This window comes from Mobula birostris, chromosome 4 (assembly GCF_030028105.1).
Source record: "Mobula birostris isolate sMobBir1 chromosome 4, sMobBir1.hap1, whole genome shotgun sequence".
Classification (NCBI taxonomy): Eukaryota; Metazoa; Chordata; class Chondrichthyes; order Myliobatiformes; family Myliobatidae; genus Mobula; species Mobula birostris.
The window spans coordinates 51711321-51727249 of NC_092373.1; the positions used below are offsets into that span (position 1 = coordinate 51711321).

Here is a 15929-nt window from a genome sequence, read left to right on the forward strand (position 1 = left end):
AGAGACAGATTGAAATAAATGAGGCATTTTTTAGAAAACGATCAAAACTTATTAATATTGATATTTTAAAAAGGCCATTGAAAAATGTCAGCTCTATATAATATTGTTATTATACCTTGTATATAAAGGAAGAAATGTGAATGGGAAATGATAACTTTTGGTGCATATTTATAAAAGATTAAGGAAAGGAAAGTAAGCAGACTTTACTCTCAGTGAGCCTTTTGTGTTTTACTAACCCTTACAAATATTCTATATCCAGCTAAACTACATACACTATTTACTGTTATTATCACTAATGTCCAGTGTTCACTCACAAACAAGAGGAGGAGGATCTGGTCCACAGGTTGAGATTCTAAATTGGAAAATGGCCTATTTTGATGGTATGCAGAAAGGATCTGGCAAGTTTAATTGAGACAGGCTGTTTTATTTGCATCTGTATTTACTCAGGAGATGGACACAGAGTCTATAGAAGTGAAGCAAAGCGGAACCAACTTCATGGGTCCAGAACAGATTGCAGAGGAGGAAGTGTTTGCTATCCTGAGGCAAATCATGGTGCATAAATCCCAACAGCATGACAAGGTATTCCCTTGGACCCCACGGGAGGCAAGTACAGAAATTGCCAGGCCTTAGCAGAGATATTTAAATCATCCTTAGCAGCAGGAGAGGTACCAAAGGATTGGTGGACAGCCAATGTTGTTCCGCTGTTTGAAAAAGGTTCTAAACATAAACCAGGAAATTATAGTGAGTCGTCAAGTCATCTAGTTGTAAGCTAGATTTCAACATTTAAGAGAAGTTGGATAGGTACATGGATGGTAGAGGGTTGGAGGACTATGGTCCCAGTACAGGTCAATGGGAGTAGGCAGTTTAATTGGTTTCAGCATGGACTAGATGAGCCGAAGGACCTGTTTCTATGCTGTACTTCTCTATGACTAAGAAAAATAGAAGCAGAGCAAGCCAATGCCAACTGGTCCAACTATTTACTATTCAGTAGTAGGAAAGGTATTGGAAGGTATACTAAGGGCCCAGATATATAAATATTTGGATAGAAAAGGGAAGTCAGCATGGCTTCGTGCATGGTTGATCATGTCTAACCAATCTTTTCGAGTTTTTCAAAGAAGCTACCAGGGAGGTGAATGAAGTCAAGGCAGTGGATGTTGTCTAAATGGGCTTTAGCAAACCATTTGACAAGGTCCTGCTTGGGAGGTTGGCCAAGAAGTTTCATTCGCTCAGCTTCAAGATGAAGTAGTAAATTGGATTAGACATCGGCTTTGTGGGAGAAGCCAGAGGACGGTAGTAGATGTTTGCCTCTCTGACTGGAGGCCCATGACTACTAGGGATCGGTACTGGGTTCTTTAAGTTTGTTTTCTATATCAAGTTATGGTGTCAAGTTAGGAAAAGGGGAAGTACAACGAGATCTAGGTGTCCTTGTTCATCAGTCACTGTGAGTAAGCATGCAGGTACAGCAGGCAGTGAAGAAAGCTAATGGCATGTTGGCCTTCATAACAAGGGGAGTTGAGTATAGGAGCAAAGAGGTCCTTCTGCAGTTGTACAGGGCCCTGGTGAGACCACACCTGGAGTATTGTGTACAGTTTTGGTCTCCCAATTTGAGGAAGGACATTCTTGTTATTGAGGGAGTGCAGCGGAGATTAATGAAGTTAATTCCCGGGATGGCGGGACTGTCATATGTTGAAAGATTGGAGCGACTGGGCTTGTATACACTGGAATTTAGAAGGATGAACGGGCATCTGATTGAAACATATAAGATTACTAAGGGACTGGACACACTAGAGGCAGGAAACATGTTCCCGATGTTGGGGGAGTCCAGAACGAGAGGCCACAATTTGAGAATAAGGGGTAGGCCATTTAGAACAGAGTTGAGGAAAAACTTTTTCACACGGAGAATTGTGGATTTGTGGAATGCTCTGCCTCACAAGGCAGTGGAGGCCAATTCTCTGAATGCTTTCAAGAAAGAGTTAGATAGAGCTCTTAATGATAGTGGAGTCAAGGGATATGGGGAGAAGGCAGGAAAGGGGTACTGATTGTGGATGATCAGCCATGATCACAGTGAATGGCGGTGCTGGCTCGAAGGGCCAAATGGCCTACTCCTGCACCTATTGTCTATTGTCTATCAATGATCTGGATGATAACGTTGTTAATTAGATAAGCAAATTTGCAGATGACACCAAGATTGGAAGTGTTGCGGTCAGTGAAGGAGGCTGTCATGGTTTGCAGAGGGATCTGCATCTGCTGTAAAAATGGGCTAAAAGTAGCAGATGGAATTTACCTCTTCCTAGAGATGCTGCCTGGCCTGCTGCATTCACCAGCAACTTTGATGTGTGTTGCTTGAATTTCCAGCATCTGCAGAATTCCTCATGTTTGCGAGATGGAATTTAGTGTTGCCAAGTGTGAGGTGTTGGTGAACCGGAGGGCACTGAGAAGAGTGGTAGAACAAATGGGTCTGGGAATACAGGTCCATAATTCTTTGGAAGTGTTATCACATGTAGACAGGGTCATAAAGAAAGCTTTTGGCTCAATGGCCTTCATAAATCAATGTATTGTGTACAGGAGATGGGCTGTTACTTTGAAGTTGTGTAAGGTGTCGGTGAGGCCTAATTTGTAATATTGTGTGCAGCTTTGGTCACCTACCTAGAGGAAAGTTGTAAAAAAGGTTGAGAGAGTACAGAGAAAATTTACAAGGATATTGCCACATTTGGAGGACCTGAGTTATAAGATTGAATAGTTTAGTATTCCTCAGAACATAGAAGATCGAGACGAGGTTTGATAGAGGTATACAAAATTATAAGGGGTATAGATATAATACCCCTTATATTCAAGCAGGCTTTTTCCAGTGAGGTTGGGTGGGACGACAACCAGAGGTCAAAGGTGATAAGCTTAAGGGGAACATGGGGGAAGCTTCTTCACTCAGAGGGTCATGCGAGTGTGGAATGAGCTGCCAGCACAAGTGGTGCAGGTGAGCTTGAAACTTCTTCACTCAGATGGTCATGAGAGTGTGGAATGAGCTGCCAGCACAAGTGGTGCATGTAAGCTGGATTTCAACGTTTAAGAGAAGTTTGGATAGGTAAATGGATGGTAGAGGTTAGGAGGACTATGGTCCCAGTACAGGTCAATGGGAGTAGGCAGTTTAATTGGTTTCAGCGTGGACTAGATAAGCCAAAGGACCTGTTTCTGTGCTGTACTTCTCTATGACCAAGTAAAATATAAGCAGAGCAAGCCAATGCCAACTGGTCCAACTGTTTACTATCCAAATAGTGATGTATAAACCAGGTCAGAGAGGATTTTGAAATGTATCACATGTTCTTGTAACTGTCTGGCTGGCAACAAGCTGGTGTGAGACACTTCTTGTAAAAACATCTCATTGTTCTTGGGTCGTAAAGAATCATTTGCTACTTCATTTGGCAGTAAAGACATTAATTATGTATCTTTTTTATTATGGATGGGATTTAAAGACTTGAGAGGTGGCATTGTATGCTGCACTGCCAATGAAATTATGTGTGCCATCTTGGGCATGCATGTTATAGGTTTGCCACCTGTCTCTTCAAATGGAATTAAACAGGTTGGGAAGTCACCCTATAGCTCTTTACTCTATTTTTTAATGATTTGTTACATTGCAAGGGATTAGACTCAAAGAATCTGCAAACAGGACAGTCTCTGTGATTTCCTCCTAGATCTTTTAAGACCCAAATCTAAGACAAGAAAGACTTTTCATTAAGACAAGCAATTGGACCCTGATGCACCACCCATGGACACAATGAGCTAGCAAATAGTTCCTCAAAATTTTGGAATGCCATTTCCAATTATTCAAAATACAGTTGCTTACAGATGACCTAGTTAATTAAAAATACATTTTTGTGAGAAGTTCCTCTTTAAATGTCAAGCTGCACCAGAAATTGTCTAAAAACCTGTTCAACTGCGGTAGCTCATTACTGACTTTTCATTCAATCATTTGCAAATGAATGAGCTGAAAAGTTGGGATTGATTAATAACACTCAAAATAAATGAAAAATTGAGTACATCTTGTGTCTCTGTCATTGAGATACCCAGAGTGAGAACACTCCCTCATATATAACATGATCAGTCTACTTCTAAAGATTTGTTTAGCAGAATATCAAAAAAATTCTCCAGTCATTCTGTCGAGCCGATCTGCTTACACCAGGATTAGTCACGATCATTTTTGAATACTTCCTAATGCAAGTTTACCTTGTACCGCAGCAATCAAATTAGCATAAATAACTTCAAATGGAGTATCACCAATGCATTATAAAGCCTCAGCATAATTCTTTAGATTTACATTCGTGTATTCCAGCATTATATTTTAACATGCTATTACCTTTTAAAATTAGCCTGATTGTATGAACATTGAAACCGATTAATAGTACTCCGAGGTTTCTTTCAAAATCTTTCCATATTAATTCATTTCTTTTGTATGATTATGCTCCATATTTGGTTGAATTATATGGGATATATTATGATTACTGGTTATGCATCTCATTTGTATTTGTCTGTTAGATTGTTTAACCAGTTCATTTGCTTTCACAAATCTTTTGCTTCACCTTGTAACACTCTTGTTTTCCCTATTTTCTGCAATCAATAATATGCAGGGATTTAATATCCAGCTTGTCTTTGAGCAGCCAAAATAATATCAATTTAAAAAGGAAGCAAACAGAAGAAAAATAATTGAAATCAGCACTTTAAAAATTATTCATAAAATGAAACAGCAATGGAAAAAGAGATAAAAAGGGAATGGAAAAATAAATGATATCCAATAAAAAGAGAAATGGAATTCCAAACAAGGAAAAGACAGGAAGAAATGAAATAGCTCTCATTGTGTTGATTGACCACATTCACAAAATATCTGTTTCTATGTAGTTATGCTTACATTTTTAAAAACTTCACCAGTCTGGCAGATCTTAAATAAATCATTTGTTTAATATGCCTGGCATTTTAGACACCTGGCATTACGAAGCAACATACCTTGTGTATAACGTCAGTTGCTAGTTGCCGAAGTGAAGGAGATGCAACAGTGTTCAAGCTTCCATGTCCCACAACAGGTTTGAATAGGTTGATATAAGCCACAGCATTATTCTGTAGAATGTGTTCCATCTCCTGAAAAAGAGTAGCGTACCTATTGCATTATAACTGATAAATAATGATGAATTTATGCATGTACTTATCGTGTACTAAAAGAGAAAAAATTACATTTACGTAATAACTTTCATGGTGTTCTACAGTACTTTGTAGCCTATAGCGTACTCTTGAATAACAGTCATTGATTTCATATGGGAATCACAGCAAATAATTTGCAGATTGGGAACTCCTGTAAACAGCAATCTGATAGAGTCAAATAATGGAATAATGGGCCAGTGCTTGGTACCAGTAACAAATTGTGTGCTCTGATTGCTCACCTCGATAGTAAGAACAGACTGATTTAATAGCAAAACCTCACAAAATAGAATGCCTTCACAAGTATGGGCCAGAGCAAGCTCTGTCAGAAAAGAAGCTCAAAAAAATTGAAATCCAGTTAAGCTTTGGCGCCAATTAGTCATTGTCAGATATATCAAGGTCTTTGGTGATTTCAGATTGTCCTTGAAATCAATAAAATTTCAAAGTTTACTAACATTAAAAGAAATATTAAACCATTTTAAAATTATAGAAAGATTTTTTGATAAAAACACACACTCTCAAACAATAAAAATATTTTATGCACCCCTAAATAATTCAAAAATTATAAATGGCTGAAATTTTACCCTTGCTCCTCATTGCTGTTGAAATGAATGTATTTGCTGTTCCTATGGCAGCTTTAAACTTGCATTAGATCAGCAGGCAGATTTCCTAGTGTAGGGATCACACTCTGGAGACCATGAGATACCAGTGTTGTGGTGCAGTGAGCAGAATCCTACCAAACAGCAGCCAGGTAATTTTGGGCTTTTGTATTTGTGCAGAAGTCCCATGCTCACTGACCCTTATATCGAAAATGTCAGTAGCTTGGTATGACTGCTGACAACTCTTAGCATCTGCCATTCTGGCCTCACTGGTGTGATGTGGAATAAATATTTTGGCCAGAACACAGAGGAAACTTTTCTTTGTTTCCTTGAATTCTTGTGCATCAATGTGAAAAATTAATGGGGCATTGGTTTAGTATTTTTCTGGAAGGCAATACTGTCAAGACAGCTGTACTCCTTTGACTCTACAGAAAAATATCAGTCTGAATTGTTGTGCTCAAGTGGGATATATAACAAGAACGGTCTTACTCGAAAGTTCACAGGAGACTTAGCAAATTTCCAGTTTCTATTTCCTCCTTTCTTTTGACCACTACCCACCCCCAACTGCACTCCAGCTCCAAACATCCCAATTATATAGAAATGAGCCAATTTGGAAATTTAACATAAGATAAACAATTGTTATTGAAATACCTTCTCTCCATTAAAATCCCTGAATGCAACTTTCTCTTGGTGCTTCATTATTCTTTATTTTCTAATTCATATTAAACATATTATATGAATAATACTGTCATTCAGTTTTGTCTCGCTGGATTCAACTGCAAAAGGTTCAGTTGAAAATGGGCTGAAGTTAACTATTGTGTTAGATACACAAAGTTTAAAAATGATCTACATGATGAACGTGACCCTGCAGGATAATTTGATCTGATGGAATGAGAATAAAAATGAAAAGGTATTTATTTGTCCTTATGTTCAGACTAACTGACTTGCACCTAAATATCCATAACAGGCCATCACTTTTTTTTAAGCAATCTGTTAGAAATGCAACATGTGACATTACAATTTCTCAGCCAGAAACAGGCAAAGAGGTTAAATCTTATAATGTATCTGGATTTTCATCAATATTCATAAAACCAGGAGCACTGGATTTTAACTCAAATATTAGAATAACATGGCCCTTTCAGAAGTTCAGGAAAGAATAGAAAATACTGTAGTTAATTTTTAGAGTTTGCATAGAAAGGTCTAGCCACTTTAATGTCTCGTTTAAGTGCAGTAGCTCTACAAATACCCAGATACCCGAGTTACTATAGATTTACTACAATGGCTGTGCTTTAGAACTTTTTATTAATGTAAAACATGTTCCACTGAATGGGTTTAATATTAACTAGCATGGCAGTAAGTGAAGCATGCTAACAGGGGTTCAATTAATGAAATGAAAAAGTGCCTGTATGCTCAATATTCATCCAACTCCTCAGAACCTGCTTCATCAAACGGGCATCCTCGTGCCCATTTGGATCTTGGATCCACTTGGATCCAGAGGTGACACTAATACATGTGGGAAAATGGGGTGAAAAGGCAAAAGCCAATACTGGCACCAGCCAGACTACTTTGATAACATTTGCTCTTGCTTCTCTTGTCCCACACTGATGGATGTGTCAGCATGGATTTGTGAAAGGAAAATCATGTCTGATGAATCTCATAGAATTTTTTGAGGATGTAACTAGTAGAGTGGATAGGGGAGAACCAGTGGATGTGGTATATTTGGATTTTCAAAAGGCTTTTGACAAGGTCCCACACAGGAGATTAGTGTGCAAACTTAAAGCACACGGTATTGGGGGTAAGGTATTGATGTGGATAGAGAACTGGTTAGCAGACAGGAAGCAAAGAGTGGGAATAAACCGGACCTTTTCAGAATGGCAGGCAGTGACTAGTGGGGTACCGCAAGGCTCAGTGCTGGGACCCCGGTTGTTTAAAATATATATTAATGACTTAGACGAGGGAATTAAATGCAGCATCTCCAAGTTCGCAGATGACACGAAGCTGGGTGGCAGTGTTAGCTGAGAGGAGGATGCTAAGAGGATGCAGGGTGACTTGGTGAGGTTAGGTGAGTGGGCAAATTCACGGCAGATGCAATTTAATGTGGATAAATGTGAGGTTATCCACTTTGGTGGCAAGAACAGGAAAACAGATTATTATCTGAATGGTGACCGATTATGAAAAGGGGAGGTGCAACAAGACCTGGGTGTCATTGTACACCAGTCATTGAAAGTGGGCATGCAGGTACAACAGGCGGTGAAAAAGTCGAATGGTATGCTGGCATTCATAGCAGGACGATTCGAGTACAGGAGCAGGGAGGTACTATTGTAGTTGTACAAGGCCTTGGTAAGACCACACCTGGAGTATTGTGTACAGTTTTGGTCCCCTAATCTGAAAAAAAAACAGTCCTGCCATAGAGGGAGTACAAAGAAGGTTCACCAGATTGATTCCTGGGGTGGCAGGACTTTCATATGATGAAAGACTGGATCGACTAGGCTTATACTCTCTGGAATTTAGAAGATTGAGGGGGGATCTTATTGAAATGTATAAAATTCTAAAGGGATTGGACAGGCTAAATGTAGGAAGATCGTTTCCAATGTTGGGGAAGTCCAGAATGAGGGATCACAGTTTGAGGATAAAGGAGAAGCCTTTTAGGACTGAGATGAGGAAAACTTCTTCACACAGAGAGTGGTGAATCTGTGGAATTCTCTGCCACAGGAAACAGTTGAGGCCAGTTCATTGGCTATATTTAAGAGGGAGTTAGATATGACCCTTGTGGCTAAAGGGATCAAGGGTATGAAGAGAGGGCAGGTACAGGGTTCTGAGTTGGATGATCAGCCATGATCATACTGAATGGTGGTGCAAGCTCGAACAGCCTACTCCTGCACCTATTTTCTATGTTTCTATGTATTAGCGAGTTACAACCCAAACTCCACGGTGTTCACAGGGAAACTAGTTAGCTCGTTGAAATTGGAGTTCCCTTTAACATGATGGGAATAGAAAGGTTATGACTTAATGTCACATCCTTTCTTCCAAATTTATGAACAGGAATTTGCAACAACTTATTTAGGGACAATTTTTATTTAAAAATTTAAATATCAGTGTGGAAGATAGAGTCCAAAAGTCTTGTGGCATAAATAAATATCAATTTACAGAGAAACATATATCCGTTACTCACACAATCTACTGAACTCAAATAATCTTGTTAAGTCACCGCTGTGCACAACTCCCTAACAGAGTTAGCTCTGATAGTAGCTCAAATCACATTTCTTCATTTTTTTTATGATATCTCATGTACATTATAACTTTTTATTCCTGGTTTTGTGGCAGCAAATTTATAATATAGTACTTAAAATTTCTGTTCACCCCCGTAGAAATTTATAATTCAGAATGCTGATTAACACACAAAAATGATATTTAATAGACAAATGCCAATTTGTAGAAATATCTTACTGCTTCCATACCAGCACTTATATTCTTCCATTATTTAGCAGATTCTAAGTGCTTTCTTTTTGCTCCAGAGGAGGTAAACTTTCAAAGCATCACTTCTCTCCCCAGATACTCTGCTACATCTAGATAAATTTCTCATTCATTCATTCTACTCATGAAAGTGAGAACCAAATACATCACAGTTGTTAAATTTACCCCATGTTTGCATTCAGTGAGCTGATTTTTTAAAACTGAGGCATCATCGTCTTTTGAAGATGCCTTTGGTGCTGGGGAGATTACATCTCATGATAGAGCTGGCTGAGTTTGCAACTTCCTGCAGTTTTTTCTGATCCTGTGCAGTGGCTCCTCCATACCAGATGGTGATGCAACCAGTTAAACATTGTGTATGGTACCTCTGTAGAAATTAGCTGGTGTCTTTGGTGACATACCAAGTCTCCTCAAATCCCGAATGAATATAGTCGCTGTTATGCCTTCTTTGTAATTATATCAATATGTTGGGCCCAAGATAGATCCTCAGAGATGTTGACACCCTGGAACTTGAAACTGCTCACTCCTTCCATGCTGATTCCTCAATGAGGACTGCTGTGTATTCCCTTGATTTCCTCTTTCTGAAGTCCACAATCAATTCTTTGGTCTTACTGACATTGAATGCAAGGTTGTTGTTTCAACACCACTCAATAGTTGATCTATCTCACTCTTGTATATCTCCTCGTCACCATCTGAAGTTCTGTCAACAATAGCTGTGTCGTTGGCAAATTTATAGATGTGCCTAGTCACACAGTCGTGGGTGGAGAGAGTAGAGCTGTGGGCTAAACACACATACCTGAGGTGCACCAGTGTTGATTACTATCAAGGAGGAGATCTTATCACCAATCTGCACTGACTGTGGTTTCCCAATGAGGAGGACAAGGGTTCAGTTATAGAGGAAGGTACAGAGGCCCAGGTTTTATTGATTTAGCGATACAGTGTGGAGTAGGCCCTTCAAGCCCTTTGAACTGTGCTAGCCCAGCAACACCACAATCCTGATTAGCCATAGCCTAACCACAGGACAATTTACAAGAGCAATTAACCTACTCAGTATGTCTTCAGACTGCCGGAGGAAACTGGAGCACCCGAGGAAAACCCACTTATTTCAGTGGGAGGATACACAAAGGCTCCTTACAGAATAACACTGGAATTGAATTCTGGATCAGGAATGCCCCAATAGCACCATACTACCCGCTATGCTACCAATTTTGGAGCTTGTTGATTAGTAGTGAGATTATGATGGTGTTGAATGCTGAGCTGTAATCAATAAACAGCAGCTATAAATAGATATTGCCATTGTCCAGGTGGTCCAAGCTAAGTGGAGTGCAGTAGGTAGAACTGCAACTGATGAAGTGCTTTGAGAGGTTTATCACGGCAAGAGTCAACTCCCAGCTAAGCAGGGACCTGGCCTTGCTGCAGTTTGCCTGTCACCACAATAGGTTTGCGGTGGAGGCAATCTGACTGGCTCTCAGCTCGTCTTCACGGTAGATGTGGTTGCAAATCAGCCACAATTGTTGAGGCAGCTCACCCTGCTTACCTCAAGTTGTAAAGCAAATTTTTCCATTTGGATTTCTCGAGACCCTAGCTATCAAGATCAATATATTGTCAAATTCTTCCCATCCTTTAGAATATTCTCTTAGATGTTCTAACAAGGAAGCCACAGGATATTGGGAGGGAAACACACAATGTGCTTGGAGGAGCTCAGCAGGTCAGGCTGCATCTGTGGATGGAAATAAACAGATGCCACTTTAAGTCGAGACACTTCATCGGGACCTGTGAAGGTCTTGGCACAAAACGTCGACTGTTTATTTCTTTCTACCGATGCTGCCTGACCTGCTGAGCTCCTCCAGCACATTGTGTGTTTTGCTCTAGATTTTCAGCATCTGCTGTACCTCTTGTGTAAAGGATGCTGGGAGACTTTTCTCTCCAAATAATGTATATGATGTGAGATTTATTGGGAAGTAAATGCAGCAAAAGTAGATTGTGATGCTTCCACCTCAATAAGTAAATTGAACGTTATTTTTCTGGAACCAAACACTATACAACTTCTTCATACTTCATTAACTATCTGCCCAAACAATTTGCTTTTTTATTCCCTTGCTCTGACTCACCATAAGCAAGATGATCAGAATTTGGTATCTTACATCTAGATAATGCCAGGTCTGTGAAAGCCTGTTGCATGTAAATACCTCTCATGGATTTTGCAATGGTACTCACTGTCCACAACTCATCACATTTATTCCTGCCTCTAATGTCAATTAGTTTTGGTGAAGCAGTAATTTTAAGTCCTTATTCACAAACATATACATCACGTTCTGTCTAATATATGTTCTGTGTTTCATAGTGCAAAACTAAAATAGCTGGATCTCTGTAAAGATACAGCTGTTTCTCCCAGCCATAAGTTAATGCTTGACCTTTATTTTACTGTGAATCTTCAAAATTATCTTAAATAATGTTACATCTGTTTTTATGGAAACACTGAGAAACTACTTTAAAAAGTGTATGCCTCTCTTGATATCCAAACTGCATTGCAAAGTAGAAAAAAGAAAATTCAAGATCATTTACTAATTTTCTGATTATAGTGTTCCAAAAAGAATAAAATATATTCAGCATTCTATTTTTAAGCAAAAATGCAACTGAAGTCCTGAAGGAATAAAACCTACTCTCATCTAAAAAAGATACAGTATCTGTTAAATTGAGTTTAGGCCTCAAGAATATGTCATTTTGGCAGGCGAGCTATGAACTTGAGCAACAGCATTTTACAGCAACTTGCTTCCCTGGTGTCTGTGACAGAACAGCGCAGAAGTTAAAACATGCCAGAAAAGGTAAATCAGCAGTAACTGAAGGTATGGAAGACAGGTAATGAAAATGCTGGCATCTTGATAGGATCAGATTTAAACTGACTGATCACCACAATTTAGTAAGGACACAGACATGAGGAAATCTGCCTTTGCTGGAAATTCAAGCAACACACAAAAAATGCTGATGGAATGCAGTAGGCCAGGCAGCATATATAGGAAGAGGTACAGTTGACGTTTCGGGCCGGGACCCTTTGTCAGGACTAACTGAAAGAAGAGATAGTAAGAGATTTGAAAGTAGGAGGGGGAGGGGGAGATCCGAAACGATAGGAGAGGACGGGAGGGGAGGGGTGGATCTAAGAGCTGGAAAGTTGATGGATACTAGACTGGAGAAGGGAGAGGATTATGGGACGGGAAGCCTGAGGAGAGAGAGAAGGGGGGAGGGGAGCCCAGAGGGTGGAGAGCAGACAAGGAGTTATAGTGAGAGGGATAGAGGGAGAAAAAAAGAGAAAAAAAGCGGATAAATAAAAAAATATATTAAATAAATAAGGGATGGAGTGTGAAGGGGAGGAGGGGCATTAACAGAAATTAGAGAAGTCAATGTTCATGCCATCAGGCTAATATAAAGTGTTGTTCCTCCAACCAGAGTGTGGCTTCATCTTGACAGTAGAGGAGGCCGTGGATAGACATATCAGAATGGGAATGCGACATGGAATTAAAATGTGTGGCCACTGGGAGATCCTGCTTTCTCTGGCGGACAGAGCGTAGGTGTTCAGCAAAACAGTCTCCCTGCCTGTGTTGAGTCTCGCCAATATATAGAAGGTCGCACTGGGAGCACCGGACGCAGTATATCACCCCAGCTGACTCACAGGTGAAGTGTCGCCTCACCTGGAAGGACTGTCTGAGGTCCTGTATGGTAGTGAGGGAGGAAGTGTAAGGGCATGTGTAGCACTTGTTCCGCTTACAAGGATAAGTGCCAGGAGGGAGATCGGTGGGAAGGAATGCAGGGGATGAACGGACAAGGGAGCCACGTAGAAAGCGATCCCTGCGGAAGGCAGAAGTGGGGGGGGAGGGAAAAATGTGCTTGGTGGTGGGATCCTGTTGGAGGCGGCGGAAGTTACGGAGAATTATATGTTGGACCCGGAGGCTGGTGGGGTGGTGGATAAGGACAAAGGGAACCCTATTCCTAGTGGGGTGGCGGGAGGATGGGGTGAGAGCAGATGTTTGTGAAATGGGAGAGATGCGTTTGAGAGCAGAGTTGATGGTGGAGGAAGGGAAGCCTCTTTCTTTAAAAAAGGAAGACATCTTCTTCGTCCTGGAATCAAAAGCCTCATTCTGAGAGCAGATGCAGCGGAGACGGAGGAATTGCAAGAAGGGGATGGCATTTTTGTGAGAGACAGGGTGGTGACAGGTATAGTCCAGGTAGCTGTGAGAGTCCGCAGGCTTATAGTTGACATCAGTAGATATGCTGTCTCCAGAGGTAGAGACAGAAAGATCAAGAAAGGGGAGGGATGTAAGGAGTATAGTTTTCTTTGGTAGGACTCAATAATGCCCTTGATCTAATCATTCTTTAACTAAATGTTTAAGACTGAAATCAGATATAAAACACTGAAGAGGAAGCATTTTGTAATCATTCAGCTATATTCCAATACCCATTAACACCTACTGGATAATTGCTACATTTTAAAAATTAAATATTCACAAAATAATAAAACTCAAATGGATAGCTCATTGCAAATAATTAGAATTACTGTTAAATCATGCTAATGTTAGTAGCATTGCAATGCTTAAATGGTTATTAATTCAAATAATGGAAAAATTATAATGTTGGCATCAAAAATATACTTCCTTCTTGACTTCAAAAATAGCTTTCAATATTTCACCAACTAGCCAGTCATTAGTGAAACAAAATCGGCAGATTATTATTCTGTTATTGTCACTCATGGATTGTAATTTTGTTTTAAAAGTATTACACATTGTTGTCATGTGTCCAGCAACAATGGATATGAAATTGAGTCAGGTTATATAAACAAACAAGGATATTTACTAACCTCTACTCAAAACATAGAAAAAAAATAAACAAACAAGCTTAACCGGAAGTTAACCGTTATGCAGCTATCTTGAGCAGTCAAACTTAGAAATAGTTCTTAAAGAGTTCTCATTCAAGCCCAGTCTTAAAGTAGTAAGTTGAAAAGTCCAAGAGATTTTTACAGTCTTTAAGGAGAGACTTTACTGCAGCAACAATTCCTTTGAAGTAATTACGAATCTGTCGATCACAGTCGAGCGATGCCTTGTCCAAAGGAGTCATGCCGAATATGAAGTCATAAAGTAACTGACCTTCTCTCGGGAGGGTGGACACTGACGGCACAAACCGTCCTGACCTTGCAGGGGTGTACTCAAACGTGCATGCCACAATTTCTCAGATGATTCCGATTCCAAATAGTCGATCACTTCCAAAACACCGAATGTCATTAACTTTTGGGTTCTTGTACTTTGGTAAGGTCTTCACTTTCCAATACTGGACTGTAAAGGTAAAACAAAGGTGCAACAAACAAAAACTGGCAGTGATAGGCGAAACTGCCAGCACAACGTGTTTGCACCTTAGAATAGAAAGTAAAACCGCGTCACACTTTGGTGGCTTCCTTAAATACCGTAGAGAACATGCCCTCACGTGACATAACATCACCCGACGGTCATGAGACAATTACATCATCCCACTCACAAGACCATTACATCATCCCACTGTCCCATGATCAAACTGTGGGCATGTAACATTGTAAAGAGTATTTTAACTTTAAAAATATCGAAGGAAGCATCGGTAAAATTTAAGCGAAATTGTTGTGAAAGAACATTCAACATTTAGAGTCAAAAGGGAATTCATGAGTATTGAAGGAGAAAGATTTGCAGACCTACGGGTGGAGAACAAGGGAGAGATATGAATAGGATAGATTCCTCAGAAACAGGAGAAGAAGAGCCACACTTGGAGTACTGTGTCCAGTTCTGAGCGCCTCACTATAGGAAAGATGTGGAAGCACTGGAAAGGGTACAAAGGAGATTTACCAGGATGCTGCCTGGTTTAGAGAGTATGCATTATGATCAGAGATTAAGGGAGCTAGGGCTTTACTCTTTGGAGAGAAGGAGATGGAGAGGAGACATGATAGAGGTATACAAGATATTAAGAGGAATAGATAGAGTGGACGGCCAGTGCCTCTTCCCCAAGGCACCACTGCTCAGTACAAGAGGGCATGGCTTTAAGGTAAGGGGTGGGAAGTTCAAGGGGGATATTAGAGGAAGGTTTTTTACTCAGAGAGTGGTTGATGCGTTGAATGCACTGCCTGAGTCAGTGGTGGAGGCAGATACACTAGTGAAATTTAAGAGACTACTAGACAGTTATATGGAGGAATTTAAGGTGGGGGGTTATATGGGAGGCAGGGTTTAAGGGTCAGCACAACATTGTGGGCCAAAGGGCCTGTACTGTGCTGTACTATACTATGTTCTATGTTAAGATGGACCAAACAACTTCCTTCGATGCTGTATTACAGAGTATATCACAGTTATTTACAAGTAGCCAAATACTTATTTTAACCTTAGAGATGCCCCTCTGTATTATGTTGAAAAACAGTAGTCATCATAAATAGACAGTCTATGGAAGTTAATTTGGCAAAGAATTAATAAATATTAGCATGAGTACCCCTCTTGCTTGCCCCACTACTCAATAAAATAATGGCTGTCTTTGACCTTGGTTTCAGTTTATAGTACAACCTTTATCCTTTGATTCCTTTGGTCATTATTAAAACAATACAGAAAGTGAAAAAATGATCCTTCAGAGTGGAAATTGTTTTACAGAGTATGTAGAGGAGATTTACCTGGATCAGACATC

At 40.0% G+C, this 15929-nt stretch overlaps 1 protein-coding gene across 10 annotated transcripts in view; it reads right to left on the reverse strand.

Moving 5' to 3' along the window:
- LOC140196330 (inactive N-acetylated-alpha-linked acidic dipeptidase-like protein 2) overlaps nt 1–15929 on the reverse strand; it is a 993804-nt gene that overhangs the window by 211497 nt on the left and 766378 nt on the right. For all 10 annotated transcript variants that reach the window (XM_072255337.1, XM_072255335.1, XM_072255333.1 and 7 more), the window contains one exon: nt 4993–5124. In XM_072255337.1, coding sequence (XP_072111438.1) covers nt 4993–5124 — 132 coding nt within the window. The remainder of the gene's footprint in view (nt 1–4992; nt 5125–15929) is intronic.